Source organism: Ictalurus punctatus, chromosome 9 (assembly GCF_001660625.3).
Source record: "Ictalurus punctatus breed USDA103 chromosome 9, Coco_2.0, whole genome shotgun sequence".
Taxonomy (NCBI): Eukaryota; Metazoa; Chordata; class Actinopteri; order Siluriformes; family Ictaluridae; genus Ictalurus; species Ictalurus punctatus.
In genome coordinates this window covers 26051052-26074857 of record NC_030424.2, presented here as the reverse complement: position 1 = coordinate 26074857, position 23806 = coordinate 26051052, and the positions used below count along the sequence as shown (strand labels likewise).

At 39.1% G+C, this 23806-nt stretch overlaps 1 protein-coding gene across 2 annotated transcripts in view; it reads left to right on the top strand.

Moving 5' to 3' along the window:
* The window catches only part of abhd12 (abhydrolase domain containing 12, lysophospholipase), a 29294-nt gene extending 5988 nt beyond the window's left edge, over positions 1–23306 (top strand). For both annotated transcript variants that reach the window (XM_017476031.3, XM_017476030.3), the window contains 12 exons: positions 12463–12584; positions 13878–13983; positions 14994–15113; positions 15378–15408; positions 15722–15767; positions 16618–16747; positions 17402–17439; positions 17939–18018; positions 18349–18431; positions 19748–19826; positions 20023–20150; positions 20631–23306. In XM_017476031.3, coding sequence (XP_017331520.1) covers positions 12463–12584; positions 13878–13983; positions 14994–15113; positions 15378–15408; positions 15722–15767; positions 16618–16747; positions 17402–17439; positions 17939–18018; positions 18349–18431; positions 19748–19826; positions 20023–20150; positions 20631–20664 — 997 coding nt within the window. In that variant the 3' untranslated portion in view covers positions 20665–23306. The remainder of the gene's footprint in view (positions 1–12462; positions 12585–13877; positions 13984–14993; positions 15114–15377; positions 15409–15721; positions 15768–16617; positions 16748–17401; positions 17440–17938; positions 18019–18348; positions 18432–19747; positions 19827–20022; positions 20151–20630) is intronic.
* Positions 23307–23806: the final 500 nt, after the last annotated feature.

Sequence of the window (23806 nt, the reverse complement as noted above, 5' to 3'; positions counted from 1 at the left end):
CTTGCTTAACTGAGAGAAAAGAAGCTCGTGCCATGGTTTCTGTTCATGTTCAAGCTTTGTGCTTCGTAAGCACAATGCTAAACCTGAACTGCTGATTACAGAGTTATATGACTCCGACTATAAAACACGTTACTGACTCATTGGTCTGGCCCTATAGTGTTATGAAAATGGTTCTTCTTCCACAGTAGGCACTGATTAAAGCTGACTAAAGAATCAGTGTGTCATGATCTACATTTGAACAGAGGGATTGCTCACTGCAGGACCTGTCCCCCTTTTTCTATCCGTTTTGGATTAAAGTCATTATACACCGATCACCCATAACATTATTATCTTGTTACAATGGTACCTGTCAAAGGGTGGGTTATATTAGGCAGCAATTCTCAAAGTTGATGTATTGGAAGCAGGAAAAATGGGCAAACAAGGATCTGGGTGACTTGGACAAGGGCCAAATTGTGATTGCGAGACTGCTGGGTCCGAGCATCTCCAAAACGGCAGGTCTTTAGGGGTGTTCCTGGTATGCAGTGGTTAGTACCTACCAAAAGTGGTCCAAAGAAGGACCACTAGTGAACCAGTGACAGGGTCACGGGCACCTAAGGTTCATTGATATGCACAGGCAGTGAAGGATGCCACCTTCAGTGGTCTTGTGGAGTCCATACCTCAACAGGACAGAGCTGTTTTGGTGGCACAAGGGGGACCTACGCAATATTAGGGAGGTAGGTTTAATGTCCCCTATGCTGGTCACTAGGGATGTCACGATACCAAAAATCTAGTAGCCGTTGCCAATACCACCAAAAGTACACGATAGTCGATACCACGGTGTGGTTTTAAAAATAAAATGAGAAAGTCCTGGAGGACATCCTCCTCTGGCTAATATTGGCAAAAAAGAGAGAGGGAGTGAGAGAGATATTTTAATTATCAAACACTGTCTGACAATGACTAAGTGCTAAGTGCTAATAACAAGTGCTAAGGTGAACTCCTAAACATGCGTGCGCACAGTCTCACACCCCTTATACTCGGAATGCAAGCATTAGTTTAAATTCTCTGATATGGTGTCAGGACAGAAAGATTTATTAAAAGCATGAACATGTGAGTAATTATTAGTGACATTCGGCTACATTTAGCTGACAGGACACGGGCTGAATGGCGATGCATGGTGGCCCATTAGGAGGTAGTTTATAACACTACAATGTGTTCGCGTCTTTAACAAATAACTCGCTCTCGCAAACATTACATGGAGCATAACGTTAGCTGGTTCCACGGCAACAATGCCAGCTGCCTCAAACAAACATAATATAGGACCTGTCTTTCAGGTGCTTCGCCAAATTCCAGGTGTTTCCTTGTTTTGTTTGAAATGAACGATGGCATCCATTGCACACCGACAACCGAAGCTACCTTTCCTCTCAAATAGCATTCCTCTCTCTACCTCTCAGCGAGTTGGCGGAGCTAAACTTCTGTAGTTTTTCCCGTGTGCTTGTTGGCGTTTTTTCTTCTTCACCACTTGTGGACCGACTAAAACACTTGTGTGTATTTGCTGCTCCCATCAGGTCCGGAAGAATTGCAACCTCGGTACCTTCAAAAACGCTACTGCAGAAAAACGAGTACCGTCACGTTTTAAGAATGTTGGTACCGGCTTGGTACCGAAGTATCTGTTCTCGTGACATCCCTACGGTCACTAGTAGAGATATAACGGTCCGAAAATGTCATATCACGATTATCTTTACCAAAACTATCACGGTATTGTTAAATGTAGAAAAAGTACTGATACAAACTCCGGCTTCTTTCGTATGTCACGCCCACTCCTTTCATACAAATACAACTGGTGCCATCGTGCTTCTCTGTTCTAGTTCTCGATTGTATTGAAAATGATTTCAGAGGACTTTAGTATTCGTATTGGACGTTTGTTTTGTAGACTGCAATGGATTATAAAATAATAAAGACAATAAAAACATTCATCTCGATTCACTATTTCATGTCCCCGTAATTATTTGAAAAGCAGTGTATTAGTGGTATAAATGTACATTATCCCTTAAATGTCACACTTATTTGTTACTGTCTTGTTTGAATTTGTTCGTTTGTCTTGGCTCATAGCCATGCACTCGCTATGAACTTTCTCTTCGTGGAAGCTTGCGTTTGTTACAAGTGAGAGAAGAAATTTGTTCAATGTTTTGTGTCCGACTATTTACTTTTCCATATCTCATGCATTGAGCTAAAAGTTATCTTGCCTTGCATTCACTATAAAGTGATGGATGGTCGTCATGAAGATGAGTCAGCAGATTGGACGCGTTGTCCCCTTTCGCAGCGACTTTCTCCTGGCGAGCTCTGCAGACAGGGCTATCTTCTATTAAGTTTCCCTCAGCATTTTGATCAAATCCAAAACATGACCACACTTCGGATTTGGTCCTCTTGGAAGGTTGGAAAATCTCCCGAGCGCCGTCACTGCCTTCCGCCATGTTCTCACGCTCAAAAAAAAAACAATAACGCTGCATGCTGCGCCCACGTCAGACTCATGCTAGATGTGTGTGGACGGCATTTATATTAATAAAATAAATAAATGCTGTTGGTATCCATATGGAATTTATTATTCTTATGTTTTACAGGCTGCAGAAAAGTAGAAAACCCCTGCTTTAAAAGGTGATGAAATTGTGCACTGTGTTAGGAGCTTACATGTTACTATTTCACTGAAATATGACTTCACAAAATTTCCCCTGAGAATGTCTGCTTAAATAAGGCATTCTTGATACTTCAAGAATATTGAATCATAAGGACAGTACATTTTTGCAGTCATCAATAATAATAAGAAATAATAATAATAATAAATACCCTTGATATTAGAGTCTGAACTTTGGGACCTATGATGACTAATAGCTAACAAAGATCCAGTGAATTGCCATATTAGCGTGTCTCCATATTTTAGGAGCTGTAGTGTAAGTTGTTACTGTAATGTACTACAGTAGTTTCACCGTAGCCTGAACTGAAACATGAGCCGAGTGTCATTCTGTACCCGCTGTAATCGAACCCGCTGTTATTCACGAAAGGTCCCGGTGTGAAGTAGTGACACACGGCAGGTAACGTTCACTTTAACCCAGTCCAATTCAGGAAACTCAAACGACTATAGCACCAGCTGTCTCTAAGGGTATAATCGTGATCAGGAAATAGTAATAGCACTTTAACGTTATTATGCTTGCATTGCTTATTTCTAGGTGCAATAAGTGAAGATGAAATAAGATGTGCGAGATTATAGTCTAGAATCTGTACTTTCGCATTATGAAATTCCTTGTTTGGTTCCCATGAACTTGACTTTCACTGAAGGTTCTAAATGCCATTTCTGCCTTGTTTAATGAGCTGATAGATCTGATCTACCACAGCATTTCTCGAATCTGATTGGTCGGAAGATATAACAATAGTTTCAGCTGTAAGTCACCGGTTTAAATTAATGCACTCATGTATTGTTTCTATTGAGACAATTTCACCGGGACTGATTGTTGCCTAAGTTAAACTTTCAAAGTTCTTTCTCATTGAGGAACGAACTGAGACTGTTATTTATTTGTCTTTTGGTTACTTACTAATTCTTTCCAACCATCCAGCTGTCCATCATATGACTGGTACCAACCAGTTTAGGGTAAAGTCTAATATGCGCGTTGTCTGAGACGCATGAAGCCAGCCAACTGCATCTTTTTGAACTGCTGCTCATGCTCCATCATAGGGCAGCGTAACACCTTCGGGGGAGGCTTTATTTGCCCTCTTGTGCTCACAGATGCCCATGATTGGCTAGCGACACTGTGATTTACAGGGGAGAGAGGGTCTTGACTCTCGCCCACACACATACACACGTACTAATTTTTGTGCACCAAAACAGAAAGAGTCTTGTTTATATTCAAATTTTGTATTTGAATCTCAGCATATGGTAAATGGTCTGCACTTATATAGCACCTTTTAACCTTAGCAGTTAAAGGTGCTAGCCTGCCATCGGGAGCAACTTTGGGTTCAGTGTCTTGCCCAAGGGCAATTAGGTATGTGGAGGCATGTGGGCTGGGGATCGAATCGCCAACCCTGCGATTGGTGGACAACCTGCTCTACCACCTGAGCCACAGCTGCCCACAACACCATAACGGTTTTATACCTGGCCGAGTCCGGAAAAAAACTGGTGAACCAATAAAGATGCCATTTCATATTTATTACAGATTCTCCCTGACTTTGTCCAACACCGCATTCAAAATGCTCAACCGCTTATGGTTGTCTACTTGGCAATTTATTTTCATGTGTACTTCCTACGGCAGACCTTTTGCGTAAGAACTCCACATTTTATCATAGGCGTATGATAGTACACATTATCACTCAAAAACGCACAAGAATGTTTTTATCCCCCCAATAAAATTGGCACATAGGCCAATTAACACGTGAATCTGGAGTGATTGACAGTTGCACAGGTGTTTTTAACCCTCTACTAATAACTGAACCTCTGGAAGCCCTGCCCAATTCCCCACAGCATTTTAGTCACTGCAGGACACTATCAAACAGTGAGGGCGAGCATGTTCCAGAAGAAACTGGAGTGTGCTTGCGTAGGGTTGTAGAGTAATCACGAGGCGCTTTGACAGCTGCTGCTCAACTGTTTTAGTTAAGATTTAGACTCTAGATAAAATTACATGCACACTTTCTTATTAATTGCTAGTTATTTCCTAGAATAACAATGGGGGGAAATAAGCATTGAACGTGTTAACATTTGTTTTCAGTAAATATATTTCCAGTGAGGCTATTCACATAAAATTTTCACCAGACTTTGGTATTGACCCAAGAAATCTGGAAATATAAAGAATTCACAGCATTAAAGTCAATAAATAAAGTTATATGTAATAAAGTGGAATGACACGGGGGGAAAAAAGTATTCAATATTTATTTCCGTGTGCGTGTTCCTGAGATATCTGTAATGTTGTTTGTTGTCAATGTAGAGACTTAGAAGTTAGTTTATTACTATTATACTCTTATCTCTCCCTACTTTGAATGCGGATCCACTGGTTGTTACTTTTGTTCTCTAATTGTTCTGCAGTGTTAGATCGTGAAGCTCTTCATCGCTGCACGCTGAGTCACCCCCCCCCCCCCCCCCCCCGCCCCCGCCCCCATCTCCCCGGAGTGAACTCCAGACCTGAGAGACATCTCCATGTTACTGATTTAGCATCTTATTTCAGTTCTTCCTATTCCCCGTGAGGACGGGTCGTTATAGCTCAGGCAATGAGCCTTCACAATGAGTGCTACATTTGTAACTGCTAGAGCAGGAAGGAGAAAGGAGTTTAATCTAAAGATGCAATTACTAGGCCTGTCAAAATAACTTTTATTCAGATGTATTGGTGAAAAATGAGTATTTCTGAAGAGATATTCTGATGTGTATGTGCGGACCAGTCTGTCTATGGTTCCTTTTCAAAACGTATGAAGATATTATAAAATATAAAGACCTTTTGGGTGTGGTACTATATGGTTTTGTATGTAGTCACAGGTCACCTGGAAATCAGTCGTTAGAACTCCATAAAATTTTAATTGGTTTGATAAAGCCGCCTGGCGGACAGTGTGCTCCAGTGTTGTGCTTTTCAACATGCTATTGTTATATGTGGCTACACTCGGAGGTCGGTCAGAGGTCATGCAATCGCGCATAGCTCAGTTTTTGGAGATGAACTCATGAGTGTTTGCTGTTAGCTGCCAGTAGTTTAGATTGCAACCTCAACCTACAAGTAAAATTGGAATTGATTTGTATTTTCACTTGCCAACGTTAGGAATCTGCTTTAACACTGGCTGCTAATGTGATTTTAAAGGAAACCTTAAGGGAGGAACAGAGGAAGATCAGAGGACATTAAAGGTGTCCTAAAGGGTTTTAAGCCGGTGGGCTGGTCATTCCAGTCCTCTGTGTGTGTGTGTGTGTGTGTGTGTGTGTGTGTGTGTGTGTGTGTGTGTGTGTGTGTGTGTGTGTGTGTGTACTGGTTTCATTACCGCAGTGTCATAGCGAGTCGGAGCACTAACTCACTCAGGCATATCTGTCAAAACGGATCCAGCAGCGTGCACTGAGCTATAAGGCCATGCTCACAGACAACGGGGGGAAATCTGATTTATTTTTAAATCTCATTTCCAGACTTTTGCAATGCAAAGTACAAGTAAAAATCAATCTCTCCGTTCACACCGTAGTCACATTTAAACGTATTTCCATGTCTGTTTTCAAAGTAAGAGCACAGGTGTGAAAGACGAGTGATTAAAAGTCGAGGATGGAATATTACTCTGAATAAACACTGAGTTATATACATTTTACGCTCTTAAAAACTTAACTATAAAGAAAATGCAAATACTAATCAACACTGAAATTTGTTCTAACAGACCTGTAGCGGATCTTTTTTATTATTTTTTTTTTTACACTGTGGTAATGTCCAGTCCTGTGTTCAGCTCAGGCCTCACTTACAGAAAACTAAAGTGGGTGGTGTGGGTCACAGTTTTGCTGCTGCTTTAACCGTGGGCACTGCAGTTATATAAGATTCACCACAACTGCGCGTGTGTGTAATATAAAAAATAGAGAGAGAGAGAGAGAGAGAGAGAGAGAGAGAGAGAGAGAGAGAGAGAGAGAGAGAGAGAGATGCATGCAATATGTGTATTTAGTAAATATCCTATGTTGAGAAGCGCGCACACTCAATGGCAAAAAACAAACAAAAAAACAACCTGTCCCAAGATCCTATTTGAATACAAATTTAATTCGATTTGATTTGAAAAGATTATTATTATTTTTTTCTTTTTTCCCCCCTGTGGCTATTCAGACTGCAGAAGATCTTTTCCCATTCAAATCAAATTTGCCAAATAATCGGATTTGAGCTGCCTGTTTGAACATGGAGACCGAGATACAGACACACTCTCATGTAAAAGAGCGAGAAAGAGTGTCACTTTATTGTCGAGAGAGACGTGTACGTCTGCGTGGAGAGTCGTACAGAAAAATAGTTTCTTAAAAGCAAATTAAAGCGGCGTGAACGTGGTTGTGCTTTATATAGGTGCCTTCTAGCTGTATGTGAAACCATACAGTACTTCATGTGCTGTTCTGGCAGTATTGAACTATTTTCTATGTATCTATTATGTGCAGATGTTCATCTAAAACGATCTGTCTAATGAGCCGTACTTTAAAGTGAAGCACACCGTACACGCAGCACCCGTAGTGAACGGTGTCGGTTGAGTTAGTTACGTCCTGTTCATTTTTATCATCGCATCTCTTCACTGTAAAGCGGTTAGTATTTGAATGTAATGAACCTCTCGTGTACGAGTCCACTTAACTCTAGTGTAGCGTAGAAATTAGTGTATTGCTATTAATATCTCAACCTGTTGTAAAGGTAATGTGAGAAATGAATCATGGCCGTGTCCGTAGAGTTCAGTCTTTACGCAGTTTATGTAATTAATAAAGCTGTGTTTGTGTGTGTGTGTGCGTGTGCGTGTGCGTGTGCGTGTGCGTGTGCGTGTGCGTGTGCGTGTGCGTGTGCGTGTGCGTGTGCGTGCGTGTGCGTGCGTGTGTGTGTGCGTGTGTGTGTGCGTGCTTTTCTTTTCTCTCTATAGCATTTAATGCTGATTCCTCTGCTTCCCTTTTAAACTGGATTTTTCTCATACCATTCTGTCCTCCTTGAATGTGGTTTGCTTCTCGTGCTTTGTCAGCTTTGACGGCCCCAGCAGTCTGACAGGTCTGACCGCTGGGTGTGGCCCCATTAAAGCTCCATTCCATTTCCCATTTATGTTGGAAACAGCATTACCTGCATAACCGGTGCTTCTGCTTCAGGGTGGAGACTTGGAGAACTTCTCTCTATTACAGGTGTCAAGGTGTGGTCTGAAAACCATATGAATCTCTTACTCCATTCACAGCATGGCACAGCAGTGTGTGTTGTGTATTATGTGTATAAATGTGCGAGCAGAGCTAAGCCCTCCTCTCTTTCATAGATGGAAAGGCATCAGTATAAGGTTTCATTTTTGGCATCCGCAGCAGATTATTTGCTGTTAAGGATTATTTGTAACCAAGCACAACAGTATCACTCATTAGTAGGAAGTATACTCTGAATGGTGTGGAGATGTGAGGCTGGGGCTGGCTTCTTTCCATCTCAGCCTGTAGATTCATGTGATTCATTAGATTCATTACATTGACTTTGCCTAGATTATATATTTGTGTAATGCAGATGCGTGTTTCAGTGAACCTCTGTGCTGTATCATTAAAACATGAACACACTTTAAATGCTATAACTCGTACAACGCTTTTCAGCTTTGTGATGAATAGTGCCATGAACGCCTTAAAAAAGTAGTATGTACTGCTCAGATGTATAAAGAATTTGACGAATGTAAGTCGCTCTGGATAAGGGCGTCTGGCAAATGCCATAAATGTAATGTAAATGTGAAAACGGACACTTGAGTCGTGACTAAAGGGTCGTGTGGTATTGGTATCGAACAATTCAGAAAAGAAGAACAAAAAGAACGTTTTAAAAACGCCAACGTTTTTGTACGACGCACCATCTCAGTATGTCAAATTGATAGCGAAGTCATTCCTAACAATTTCACCGCTGAATGGATGATCCCGAGAGGACGCGCGCTCACACTGTTACTATAGTAAAGGATGTAACTTCAGTGCGCGAGCATAGGTGCCAGTTAATATATATGCTGTGAGCAACGTATACAGTCTAATCGACATTTATGTGGTCATGAATTATTGCTGTTAATTAAAACAGTGTATTATCAGCTTCTTTCGTTCACATTCAAGACTTAAAGTGAGCTCAAGACAGTAGGTGCGCTTCATCTTAATCATTTCACCATAAACGTTTCATTTTGATGAACTGTGCAGGAAAGTTATGCTTGGGATGCAACTATATATAGATTACGACATTTTATTTTCCAAGGAAACGTTCTATCTCCGTCGCGCTTGGCCGACTGAGTGCACGATTGCGTGGTATTTCACACATTTATCCTACTGAGCGTGCTCATGCATTGATAATGGTATGGCCCATTTTTAGGGGTGGTCACATTTATACTGACACTTTGTTTTCAGATAGACTGAGCAATGTGAACTACTTTTCACTTTTAAAACTTGGTAATATGTGAACATTTCAAGACCCTTCCCTACATCTTGTTTTGATGTCCTTCAGGGATTAAGCCTTATTCAGCGGGGGTCAGACCCCCAAGCCAGAGAGCTGGGTTTAGCTTGACATAGTACATAAATGTCACTAATCAAGTAGCTTGTATAGAGCTATACACACACATGTTACAGCACAACAGTGTAGAGATGGCACTTAATCTAATTCTCATAATTCAATAGAGTGACTACAGAGTGTTGTTATACGGCGCTTTATTATATTATTAAACACACATGCGCTATTGTTTTTATTGAACCGACTTCAGTGATGCTATTAAGAAACTTTTGCTTAGCCGGCAGCATGAAAACAAATGTTTAGTTTGGTGAAAATGAGTGTAATGTCTGTAAAGTTGTAGGGCTGGGAATCATGACCAATTTTAAAAATCAACAAACCTCATCAAAACTGTTGATTATTGTTTTATTGGTGTAGCATTTAAAAGAAATAGTCAGTTTTCAGTCAGGGGTTTATACTGAGTTGAAGCAGTGTAGGTTTAAAATGTAGCTACCAAGTCAAATCTAAGGTTGTTTTCATCTGCTTATTCATTTAACGACTTGTACAGGTTTGTAACTAAAAAGCCCCCCCCCCCCCCCTCCCGACAATTAACCACACATTTTTTCCTTTTTTTGTATGTTTGTGAGGACCTCCATTAATATAATTCTTGCTGTAGCTAATAAGTGCTATTTCTACATCTAATCCTAACCGTAACCTCAGTAACCAGAAGAGAATTTCTTGCTCTTTTAGTTTTTCTAAAGCTCAGTTGCTGTATGTTTTGTGAGGACTTTATGATTAGGAGGATATTTGTTATTATCGCAGCATTTGTGGGGACGTGCACTTCGTCTTCTTTTTGGTCTTCAATAGGTTAAATACGTACGTCCCCCCCCCCAAACTGATGTTTGGGAATCTAAAATGTTTTTGTACCGACTCGACAGTGTATCAGTACTGTGTATACAGATATCAGATCAATGTTGGTCGATTATAGTTTCAGCAAAAAAGTCTCTGCATATTGCATGTTATAGACAAAAATAGCACACTGAGGTTATATTGTCACATACCGCATCCTCCACAGGAAGAAATACATGATGTATACAAAACCTCAGCTTTTTTTTTATTCAAACACAAAACATCATGGACATCAGTGTGCAAAATGACAGTTTTTGAAATGAAAGAATTGTAACTCCAGTATAACATTGCTAAATGCCACTCACTGTTGTTACGGTAGCTTTGGTTTCTTCTGTTATTATTGCGTGACCTACTTGGCATTGCTTTACCATACGTGTATGAAGGTTTTCTTCTGAACCTGATGCAGCATTTTCTGCTGAAAACAGCCTGATACCAATAGCCATATATGTTGAAATAGTCGAAAGTGCAGTGTAATATTTATCACCTGTTTACACATATGATAAGGAGAACTTGCCAAAAAAGCTAAACGGGATTGCGATATTTTTTCTTCTTCTTCTTCTTTCTTCTCTTCTCTTTTTCTTCTCATAGTGAGCGTATTTCACTATGATTGGGACGGCACACTGTTGTTATCTTGTTGCGGGTTTAATTAGCAGAAGCTGATGGAAACATCTGGTGACTTTAGGGACGTTTGCTTAAAATGTGTCAAGCGTGTAAGGAGGTACGTCTCTCTCTCTCTCTCTCTCTCTCTGACATGATACACACACAGAGAGACTAGTGCCTCATCTCTTTAAGGTGTCACTAAGCAGTCCTCAGAACTTTAAGCAGTGCTCTACGTATGTTCGTTAGAGATGAGTGACTTTTTTTTTTATTAGTTATTTATTTATTTTTAAAAACATTTTTATATCCGATACATGATTTGAAAGCATTGATGCACAATATTGTTTAACTGCTATTGAACAGCAATATGTAGTCATTTTTACCACCTGGAAGTCTATTCTTTTCCTATAACGGGTTCAGAGTTCATAGTTTTATTCCTTTAGTGAACATGAATCAACACCTTCTGACCAATCAGAATCGAGAATTTAACAGAACTCTGGTATAACTTGATTTTTTTTACTTCTCTAATCCCAGAAATCCAATAGGAAGTCTCGGTCAGTGTTGCTCATGGTTTTTTGTGTTGTACAGACTTGGTGTAAAAAAATATCTGTAATCCCATTGCAATATTTTTGCATGTACAATCCTCTGGAAAAACTCTGTTTACAGTCCCTTTAAGCTGTACTTCCTGAGTAATACAGTAGACAACGCCAGCTGCCATTTGTGATTTACACTTTTGGCAACTGTAGGAAACTAAGTGTGTGTGATGTTTAATACCTCCGACAGTGTTGAGTGCTGCTGTGATTTTTCTGGAACATTGAAAACGAGCAGTGGAAGGTTATTTGTTGATTTTGATTTTAGCGTGGTTTTCTTATTTATTTTCTATTTTTATTTGCCTGATCTAAGTCTATTAATTGTTGTCTTTTGATGTAGGGGGAAAAAAAGAGCTCTGAATGAATGCATAAATGCTTGTCTTGCATGGCATTTTCTTTTTAATAAGAGATACCATGTAGAGCACCACTACAAGCCTGTAGCTTAATGCTGCGAGTGGGAAATCAATATATTCAGGAAGAGTGCAGTAACTGATCCTGTCTAGTGAGAGCTGAGAGCAGAAACGGACTCCTCTGGCCTCATGAACGTTGCCCTAGACTTTTTCACCTTCTGCATTCTCCTTCATGTGACTCTCTCTCTCTCTCTCTCTCTCTCTCTCTCTCTCTCTCTCTCTCTCTCTCTCTCTCTCTCATGCACATTACTGTTTGTAGATGATTCTTGCTTAATGTCCATTTCTCTCCCTCTCTCTATTTGCTCTTATCATAATTTTATGACAACACAAGTGTGTGGGTTCGTGTTCATAACTGCACAAATGCCTTTAGTGTGTGTGTGTGTGTGTGTGTGTGTGTGTGTGTGTGTGTGTGTATATGTGTGCGCGTATGTGTCTGAAGCATTACGTCAGACCTTTGCTCTACCATTGCGTGAAACAATACATATCCAGCCATCCATCCATCTTCTATACCGTTTATCCTTTTCAGGGTCACGGGGAACCTGGAGCCTGTCCCAGGAAGCATGGGGCACAAGGCGGGGTGCACCCTGGACAGTATACAATACATATAATTTCTGAAAATGTTTAATATTGTTTTTCATATGTTTTTCATATCCGTGTGTTTTGCGTATAGTGAACAGAAGCACTGTACACAGCACATGCAGTATATACATTAAACTCTGAGTGCTGATTGGCTAGAGGCAGTGGTTGTACCTGTGCAGCGAGCTCTAATCAGTGGTGGTGATGTGTAAAAGAAAACTATTTGTGATGTGTATATAAATTATAATTTTGTGTGTGTGTGGTTCACAGGAGTCGTTTGATGTGGAGGTTGACGAGGATCTTCCTCTGGGTTTTGGGGATCTACATTGCTATTCCGTTCATCATCAAGCTCTTTCCTTTCATCCAGGCTAAGCTGGTCTTTTTAAACTTTGGTGAGTAATTACATTGTATTTAATCTTTCTAAACCAGCAATTAGATGTCACTAAATTTATCATTTTAATTAACTTTAATAATTAATATCTTCAGTAAGTCATTTCTAATCCCTGACAGATGACGATATCGCTTATTTTTTTGTGGAAATGGATGGAAAACTAGGGAGGTGCAATTTTAAACAGCCTGTGAATATTTTGCATATGATTTTACATATTTTTTGCAATAAGAAAACTATCAGCATCTTACCAAAAAAACTAAAGAATTATGAACTTGGCGATTGTTGTAGGCTCCAGATTAATTAGTGACGGAAGCTTTAACAAGTTCCTCGGGATGTAATTATATATGGGGGGGGGATAACACCGTTTTTATTCTAGATTAAAACTTTTAAAATGAAAACCGCTTTAATTTGAACTTGTTGATGTTAAAACAGGACAGAAATGCTTTGTGTGTGCTTCTGCGTCTCCTTCAGGTGTAACCTGTTATCACGATTTTTTACAGTGTTATAATTATTTTTAAATATCACCCAGCCCTATGCCTACTTTAAGTACATTCCAGACTTAACTCTTCATCTACGTTTACTCATTTGCCGGACGACTTTGTCCAAAGCAGCTTACAGGTAAGCTGATGGTTAAGGGCCTTGCAACAATAGCAGGTCAGCAGTGCTGGGATACAAACTCGTGACCTTCTGATCAGTTGCCCCTGAACTGGTGGTATATATACTCATTTCTTGTAGGTTCTCCAGTTTCCTCCCACCTCCCAAAAAACATTCAGGTAGGAGGACTGGCCGCCATACATCAACAGAAAACGGATTTTTCCGTCACGTAGTACATTTTATATGGTTTTATTTTGTCACATGTTGAAATGCTTGATGCGGATATGGAGAAAATCGGCAGGGAAACTCCGCAGGGAGAGTAGCCTGAAGAACCGGGGACCCTAGAGCCCTAAAAAAATAATAATAAAATAAAAAATACTTGATTGTGTAAAACGGAGAGTCTTGCTGATTCAGCCTAGGAACTGAAAGTGTGTGTGTCTGTTTCTGTAGGAAGCCAAGGACATGTGACTGTGTTTCACTTTACTAATTTGTCAATATGACGCATGCAGTAATGAGGTTGAGGTCAGAAGGCTTTTTAATTATTGCGAAAACCTCACGAGTTTAAATGTCATTTCTCTTGTCTGTCTGGGAGTCAGTCCAAACACGAAAGCAAAATAGTGAAAATGTCCTTTTACATTACGTGTGTCGCCCCAACGTCTAGCATTAATCTTTCTAATTTTTTTTTTTCCCTCTCCCCCAGTGAGGGTGCCATATTTTATCGATCTTAAGAAGCCGCTCGATCAAGGCCTGAACCACACCCACAACTTCTACCTTCAGCCAGAGGAAGGTGTTCATATTGGAGTGTGGTAAGAGCTTTGTCACACACAAATTCATGTATCATCGCGTTCATTCTTCGTTTGGTTCCTTTCTGCTTTTCCACATTTCGACTGGTGTGAGACCAGCAGCGTGTACTGGCTGTGTGGATGAGAGAACAACAATCCGGAGCGTAACTGCAGTGCACAATATTAGTTGTTAATCATGAACACATTATTGCAGACTCCTGCAAGTATGCCAATGGAAAATGGCGCGAAACACATTTGTATTGTGTTCTGTAAATCATCTGATTTCTGTGTAATCATGTACAGTAATCTTATTAAAAAAAAAAGATTACTTTAAGTATATTATAAAAAGATATCAGATCAATGTTGGTCGATTATAGTTTCAGCAAAAAAGTCTCTGCATATTGCATGTTTGTAGACAAAAATAGCACACTGAGGTTATATTGTCACATACCGCATCCTCCACAGGAAGAAATACATGATGTATACAAAACCTCAGCTTTTTTATTTTAAATTCAAAACATCATGGACATCAGCGTGCAAAATGACAGTTTTTGAAATAAAAGAATTGTAACTCCAGTATAACACATATAACAGTATAACAATATGCTAAATGCCACTCACTGTTGTTATGGTAACTTTGGTGGCTTCTGTTATTATTGCGTGAATTACTTTGCATTGCTTTACCATACGTGCATGAAGTTTTCCTTCTGAAACTGATGCAGCATTTTCTGCATACCAATAGCCATATATGTAGAAATAGTCAAAAGTGCATATCTATATCAATCACTTGTTTACATGTGTATGATCAGGAGAACTTGCCAAAAAAAAGCTAAAAGCGATTGCAACAGTTCTCTGATAAAAATGATGATAGTGAGTGTATTTCACTGTGATTGGGACGGCACACTGTTGTTGATCATCTTGTTGCGGGTTTAATTAACAGAAGCTGATGGAAACATCTGGCGACTTTAGGGACGTTTGCTTAAAATGTGTCAAGCGTGTAAGGAGGTACGTCTCTCTCTCTCTCTCTCTCTCAGGCACACAGTACCAGCCCTGCTGTGGAAGGAGGCACAGGGAAAAGATAGAAGCTGGTATGAAAGCAAGCTCCAGTCCTCTCATCCTGTCATGCTCTATCTGCATGGCAACGCAGGCACCAGGTACACACACATTTGTCATACTGTCCTTGTGAGGTGCTTCCACTGATATAACTGTTAAAGCAGCTAATTAATGCTATACCTACACCTAACTCTAACCTTAAACTCGGTAACCAAAAAAAAGGTGGGGGGGGAGCCAAATGTCCACACGAGGTCAAAATTTCAGATATTCTTATCCTTGTGAGGACATTTGGCCCTAACCAATACAAGTCCTAACAGTTTCAGTCTTGAGTGTGTAATGTTTCGCCTGGTTGGGGTGTGTTTCAGGGGAGGAGACCACAGAGTGCAGCTCTATAAGGTAAAACACCCAACATGCTCTTACCATCACCTACACCTCAGTACTGTGAGCACGGTGTTGTGCTTATTTGTGGGGGGGGGTATTGTATTTTTGCATATTTTACCTGGATTTCTGTTGCCGTTTACAGTGTAGACTATTTCTGGCAACCTTTTTGTGAGAATTTATCATTTAATTATAGGGAGGAAATAAAAACATGGGTTTTAAAACATGGGTTGGGTGACTGACTTTTTAAGGCTAGCTCAATTATTTTTCAAATTAAATTCTCGGTAACTTGTAACATCTGAACCATCTCTCTCTCTGTTCATTCTTTCAGGTCCTTAGTTCATTAGGCTACCATGTAGTCACATTCGATTATAGAGGTAAGTAGCTGTCTCTTCTTTTCTGTAAACCTTGTGTAAAATTCCATTTATTCCACAATGTAAGTAAATGAGTCAAATTAAATAAAGATTATAGTGAGAGAGCCTATTAACTTGTACAGAGACCTTGCTTCTGAGACCATTATTATGCAATTAGAGTTGTGCCCATATATTTACGGGCATACCTTTTGCAGCACCTGGAAAATTTTGTTAATTTTTTTTTTTAGTGAGGAATCATTTAGAATTGCATTTAGTTGTTTATTTAGCTCTGCCCTGAATAAGCTTTTTCACATAACAGATGTTTACATATAGTCCACAAGACGCAATAATAACTGAATTTACACAAATGAACCTGTTCAAAAGTTTACATACGCTTGATTCTTAATACCGTGTGGCGTTACCTGAATGATCAACGACTGTGTTGTTTGTTCATGAGTCCCTTGTTTGTCCTGTTTAAAGCTCTTTCCCCCTCCCCCCTTCATTTACTACTGCTGTTCAGAAGTTACATAAGAGAGTTTCCCAGAAGACAAAATAATAATTTACACAGATCATCCTGTTCAAAAGTTTACACACCCCCCCTGGTTCTTAATGTATCGTGTTGCCTTCTTGAGCATCGGTGAACGTTTGCACCTTTTGTAATAGTCGTCCTCAGTGTAAAAAGATGGATCTCAACATCATATAGTCGCTGTTGGAAAGGGGTCAAATATGCAGAAGATGCTTGAAAAAGTATATAATCTAACTTAAATGTTTGTGTGTGGGGTTTAAAATTTTTTTTTTTAAATTTACATTTTAAATAAATATATTTTGTGTTTTGTATCATGTGTAAACACATGGTGTGTGTGTGTGTTATCAGGTTGGGGGGATTCAGAGGGCAGCCCTTCTGAGAAAGCGATGACACAGGATGCTCTCTTCCTCTACCAGTGGCTGAAACAGAGGATCGGCAGCAACCCGCTCTACATCTGGGGCCACTCTCTGGGAACCGGGTGTGTCTTGCTCTCCTGTTAAAGTTCCAGGCTAAAGATCACACCCTAATTTACATTTACACCATTTAGAAGATTTATTTCGAGCTTTGTACTCTCCATCAGAAATATATCCCCATGCTAGTACAAAACAAAGCAAGTCTTAAATTTTTTTATTTTATTTATTTTTTTTTTATAACTTTTCCTGGCTTTAGTGCGCTGTTAATTACTTGGTGGTTGTTCCGTCTTTAGTGTCCTTTAAGTTCCTTCTTATGAATATTCTAAAAACAGTGTCCAAGAAAATTGCCATCAATTAATACTAGCGCTAATTATTTTTAACATTACTCACGGTTTATTAATTCTCAAGTTCGTTGATTTGTTAATGCTGTTTTAGTGGTAGTAAAAAGAATCTGAACACTTTGAAGTAGCAGTTATCGATGTACCATGTAGTTTGTTTGTTTTTGTTTTTTTTTGTGTGTGTGCGAGTAGTGTAATATATGTCAACCTCAGACACCCAATATGTCTCAGCTTATGAGTGACACTTTATACAGGGAGAACTGGTGGATATTTCAGTACAAAAACCTGCATAAACGTTTAGATAAACATAAAGCTTAATAGAAGGAGGAAGCTAAGAGTGAGCTTGTGTCTGACAGTGTGTATTCATTTCTGTTTTTCCAGAGTGGCCACTAACTTAGCCAGGCGTCTGTGTGACAGAGGTGAGTGTGTGCATATGTGATCAAACTAACCGCAACGTAGTCTAAAGGCTGTTTGGACACATGGTGAAAATGGTGGGTTATTTTGTGAATAACTGTTGACTCAAAGTCGCAGACTGGAGTGTAATGGATATTCTTGTTAAAGACACTAATTTGGTTGATGGATAATGAAAGTTTACCACTTGGCATGATTAATTCGGTGTGTATAATGTTTGTATTAGTATTCGGCAGGTCAGACAATTCCTTAAATTCGAGAAGGAAACCTACCGTTTATGCAAAGACATGAATTGTAAAATGAATTATGGATGTGTACCTCTAATTTGACACATGTTTAATGTAGTCCTATAGTTTTATATTGCATAATGGATCCGTGTGCAGACAATAAAGTAATTTACTAATGAATGTACTCTAATTGCAGTGTGGGTGGGGGTGTGTGGTTTATTCTTGGTGTGGAAGAGTAATGGTTTCATTCTGAAGCTGCACTCACCTGCTGTGTTTACAGGGACACCACCTGACGCTGTTATCCTGGAGTCTCCTTTTACTAACATCAGGGAGGAGGCCAAGAGCCACCCTTTCTCCATGGTGAGGCTATTGCATACAGTGTGTGTGCATCTACACATGTCTGAACTATACTGTTTGGATTTCAGATCCACATTTGGTCCCATGTCCTACATCATACAACCACTGTCTAGAAACCATGCATTAACAAAGCCTTCATCCAAATAGCCTGTCATGTGACCATAAATAGAATTGTTCTAAATTATAGTGCTTAGATAGATCCCTGAAGAAATGTAAAATCTATCTGAATCATCATTTATTATTATTATTATTATTATTATTATTTATTTGTATATGTGAGTGAATAAATTGTATTGTATTAAGATTGTAATTGGCTTTTGATGTATAATGTAGGTTTACAGGTATCTGCCAGGCTTTGACTGGTTCTTTTTGGACACCATCACTGCCAACGACATCCGATTTGCCAGCGATGAGAAGTAAGTGTTCACGCATTTGTCCATATGTCTCATTCTCATGGCGTTAATACAGCTGCAACCTCTTGTATCGTGTTATGTGTTATAAGTCATTTTTATCACTCTGCTGGCCTCATAGACTTTCACACCTTGTAACTCTCGTAATGTGGAACCACAATATTAGGTCAGAGGTTCCCAAAATGTTTATAACTCATGACCACATTACTGATCAAATAAAGCCCCTTCAGCACACGAAGACTTTACATTGCTTAGGAAGAGAGATTTGATGCAAAAGATGTTTCATATATACGTACATGACACTGAACATGGTGAGTAGACCGGAGAGTTGTAAATATTTCTCAGTCAAATATTGATTGAATAGTTTTTGCTATAAAACAGTGAGAATAGTGAAAGTTTGAAATCCACTGCATTAGATGATAAAACTTTTATATAGCTGGTATTTTTGCCCAGGGTGCTGTTTATTAATATAACTGTAGCTGACTAATACTGGCTTGTGCATCACTGACCAGTGTTATTTATAGACTGTGTAATATTCTGCATTAACAGCAGGTGAGCTGACTCATACTCAAACACACGCGTGCACACACACACACACACGGCATTTGCAAAGGTGTTGCATCAGAAATCTGAGCATTTTGTTGCCATGCAACATTCCGGGTTTTATATCCAGGTTTGGAATGATAATAAAATAGTGCAGGCTACACAAACGCTCACTCTGCATTTATATCTCCTATTTAAGTTTCATATTTACTCCATTCATATACCCCTGTACAACAAGTCTCACGCTGCTGATATTTAATACTATACTCAATATACAGTACTAAATATGAAACTGTTTTTCTGTATTATAAGCCTATTAAAATGACGTTTAGTATCTAAGTGGCAGACCATCATCACTTCCTGTTGAGGAGAACTGTGATCAATAGTCACTTTTGGCACACATTTGCATGAAAACCTAATGGCCCGTAATGAAATTTCACCAGTTTTGGTGGAAAATGAAAAATATGAGTGTAAACATCCCTGTCATGGTGGACGTTAAAATAACGATATTATTATTATTATTATTATTATTATTATTATTATTATTTTTAACAGAGGCACTACCTGTTAAAGTTCTTAACCTTGCATATAAGAACTTGGCTTCACTGGTAGCTAATAGTGATGTCATGTCATGACCTCTGACTAACATTTTCTTCAAAACTGTCTGAACAGTGCATGTTCCTTTCTGTTCAATAAGCAAATTTATATTGGCCTTTAAAAAACAAACAAACAAACAAAAAAACTCTGGCTTTTTTTTTTATTATTATTTTTTACTCTAGTGTGAATCATATGTCCTGTCCAGTCCTAATTCTCCATGCTGAGGACGATCCCGTTGTCCCTTTCCACTTAGGAAAAAAGGTAAGAGAGTCTTAACAGTTTTATTTTCAATCCCACTCTCACACATGATCCAGTTCATTAGACTTTTTTATCATCTTGTTAGGTTGTTACATTCGTGTTTGTGCTCAGTACTTATGTTATCTGCTCTCTTGGAATGCTTCCTGCTGCGTGCTTCCTCCATCTATTGACTTAATTTTCCTCTTTTCCTCTCTTTCAGCTGTACAATATAGCGGCTCAGTCCAAGAGCCTGAATGGACACAAGGTACAGTTTATTCCATTTCCCAGCGCGCAGGGCTACAGGCACAAGTTCATCTACCGCAGTTCCCAGCTGCCTCACATACTCAGGTAATTGAGAGCGAGTTCAGCAATAACTACCGAGTTATAATTGAGTCAGTGAGTTAGACCAAGCAGCCACTGAAAGGATGAAGGTTTGTATACAGACCGATGGATGGAATGAAGGAAGCTGTGGATGGAAGGAGAGATAAAATTAAAGTGTTAGTAGATGAATGGATGAGTGGAAAGCATGATGATGGATGGATGGAACAATAATGCTGTTTATGGATGGATGGCTGGTTGGAAAGAACGAAGGTGTTTATGGATTGATTGCTAAATGAATGAATGTGGTGTTGGATGGATGGATGGATGGATGGGTGGGTGGGTGGATGGATGGAATGAATGAGGGTGTTTATGGATGGATGGAAAGAATGAGGGTGTTTATGGATAGCTGGATGCATGGCTAGATGGATGTATGGAAAGAATGAAGGTGATGGCAAAAGACAATGTTACCATCTCTCTCTCTCTCCGTTTCTCTCCCTGTCTCTCTAGTGACTTTCTCAGCACGACTCATCCACACTTATAACTGAAAGCTCTACCAGATTGTCCTCTTTTCCCCTCCCACACACACACACACACACACACACACACACACACACACACACACACTGTGCATTCCATACTTCAGTAAATCACCTGAAGAGCCGAGAACAGCGAGCATGAGGAAGAGCGGAATGGCAGCTTGAGCACAACATATGCAAAGAAATATGCAAACGTGCACTGAACAGAAACTGGATATTTGTAAGCGACACACTGCACATGAGTGTATGACACGGTGAGATAGCATGTGGTGTATTTTATGAAGATGTCATTTCCCTCTGCAGCAGCTGCTACTCTACTGAAATAATCACTAGTAGAGCTTACTGGACCTTTTATCCTTTTGGTGTGAACTTTAATCATGTAAGAGTTAAAGTGAATTAAAGGTGGGGTTTTTGGGGTAGTACTAACAATGGCCATTTTTCAACAAAATCACCAGGATGCGTAACTTCAAATGATGCTTCAAATGTACAAATCAACCTCATTAACTCATTCTTTTTCAGATTGCTAGTGATGACAATCTCAGAATATGTCAAAGTTTAACTCCTCTTTGGTTTGATCTTTTTTTTCTTCTTCTTTTCTTTTTTTTTTGTTGATATTTTATCATAATCTCTCTTCACACATTGCAAAGATTTGAAGTTGGTAAAAGTTTGACTTTTTTTTTTTTTTTTTAATTTAAACTACTGTAATTAACTTAGATATGTAAAACTTGTCTAACTGCATCTGTAGATTCACTGGACACGGTTACGAGAACCTGCAGAGCCTTCACAAATATCTAAGCCAATAATATGAATATTTACCAAAATAGCATAAAATATATCTATATGTATAAATCTGTTGGGTGAATTATGGGGGCTTATTTAATTACATGTTCCCAGGATTCGCTGTAGATATTAGAGTAATCACATGGTTTTCAATTGGCACTATACAGATAAATAACAAAGTTGCACTATTCATAAATAATTGCAAATAACTCCTGATGGCAATCAGATGGGTTGTTTTTTTGTTTGTTTGTTTTTTTAACATAAACATCAACACATTTTTCCGTTATTACAAAACTATTTTATTAGCTAGCTGTAAGGCGACGCTTCTACACCCACACAGACAGCAATACACTCGCTTTACTGAGCTCGTCTTAACCAAACTGCATCTCACACTATGGAGCAATAATGTACTGTACTGATTCATCACGACTGTAACATACTAAATTTGGGTTGCAGAAAGTATGAATTATGAGCCATAGATCAACAAAATGTTCTGAATGTAGGGTGTGTGTGTGTGTGTGTGTGTGTACATGTACAAATTGTAAAAGCAACGAGAAAGCTAACTTTATTGGAGACATTTTAAACCTGGATGAGAGAAATGCGATTTTTCGTGGTGTACTCGATACATTGATGGGATTTGGGGTTTCTAAATTCCAGGCCGATTTACAATGAGCAATGATGTTGGTTTGTAGAAATTATTTAAGTAGATCATGAGGGGTTAGTGAGCATGCCATCACTACATATTTTTGACTTCCTGTGAGCTTTGAGTTGTTTAACACTGTTGGCGTTTCTGTACGAGTTCATTAAATCATTAAAGACCTGCTATGCACGTCCACTTTACTCAAAAGGTACATAACAACGAAGGTTAAAAGACTGAAGTAGACCATGAACAGGACCCTATGAAGTATATATGTATGTAGAGAAGTGTGCGCACACAAGTTAGCTTTAGCATTACTAGCCTCTGAGTACTTTTTTCCAAAGAGTCGAGTCAAGTCTAGGTCCTTCTGCACATTATATGAGCATCCCAAAGTTAGAGTTCTTATTGTTATTGCCTGTTGTGTAACTAGCTCATGACTTGCTTGCTAACAGGCTAATTTGTGGCAAATGAGAGAAAAGTCAACACACAAGTCAATAAAGAAACATGACCCCCTAAATGCTGCATGAACACCTCCTAAAATTCTGCCAACATTTCTGTTAAAACTTACATTTTCTCACAATGCATCATGGGAATGCACAGTCTCTTAGCCGACCAGATCATCATCAAAAACGTTCAAGAAGTCTTAAATGAATTTTATGGATTCTTATGAAACATTTTCTAAGTGTCTGATTATCTATTAGGACTCTAGTATTTGGGATGTGACCTGTTTCTTGGTTTGTTTGTTTTTTGGGTTTTTCTTCCCTAAGTGAGTGACCAAAGCCTTGAACAAGTCAACTGAAACTGTGTTTTGTTTTGGGTTTTTTTTATTTATTTATTTTTTATTACTTGGTTTGGTATCAGATGCATGTTAATCTTAATAAAACCATTGCAACTAGTTAAGATCTGAATAAATTTAGATTTTTTTTCCCCTATAATTTGTAATAACATTATGTATAGAAAGACTGTGCTTCTGAGCTCTCAGCTCAAATTCCCTTCAGCTGCCTTTTGTCAAAGACCAAACACAAAATTTGAGCATATTTTCAGTCTGTTTAGTACTTTTATGAAATGTCTTGTTATTTAAAAACAGTTACTACTCTTTTGTTGCAATATATCATGTGTGGTTTACAGTTGTTGTTTTGTTTTAAGCTGCTAAACCTTACTGTACAACTGGGCACAAACACAACCATGTACAGTCTGTCTGTTTGTACATAATAAAGCATTGAACTCACATTTGACTGGATTTTTCACTACAGCTCCAGACTTTCTGTTGGAAAACTGAAGCGTATTATAAAAATAGATTGATAAAGGATTTAGAATATTGCTATAGGAATTACATGTATTCAGACAGTCGGGGGGATTATAACATCCATCCGTTCATTTTCCAATTTTTTTGGAGCCTATCCGAGGGGCCTCGGGGTATAATTCGGGTGCCAACCCATGACGGGACACAATTGCACACACATTTACACACTGTGGACAATTTGGAAATGACAATCAGACTACAACGCATGTATTTTGGACTCAGGGAGGAAACCAGAGTACCTGGAGGGAACTCCCGAAGTCCCGGGAGAACACGTGAACTCTGCGCACAGGGCGGACGCAGGATTCAAACCCCCAGCCCAGGAGGTGCAAGGCAAGGTGTTATAACAAATAACGGTTATTAAGAGAACATCTCGATGTACAAATAAGAGTGTCTTAAAAGACAGCATCTAACCGTTATTGTAGTCTTT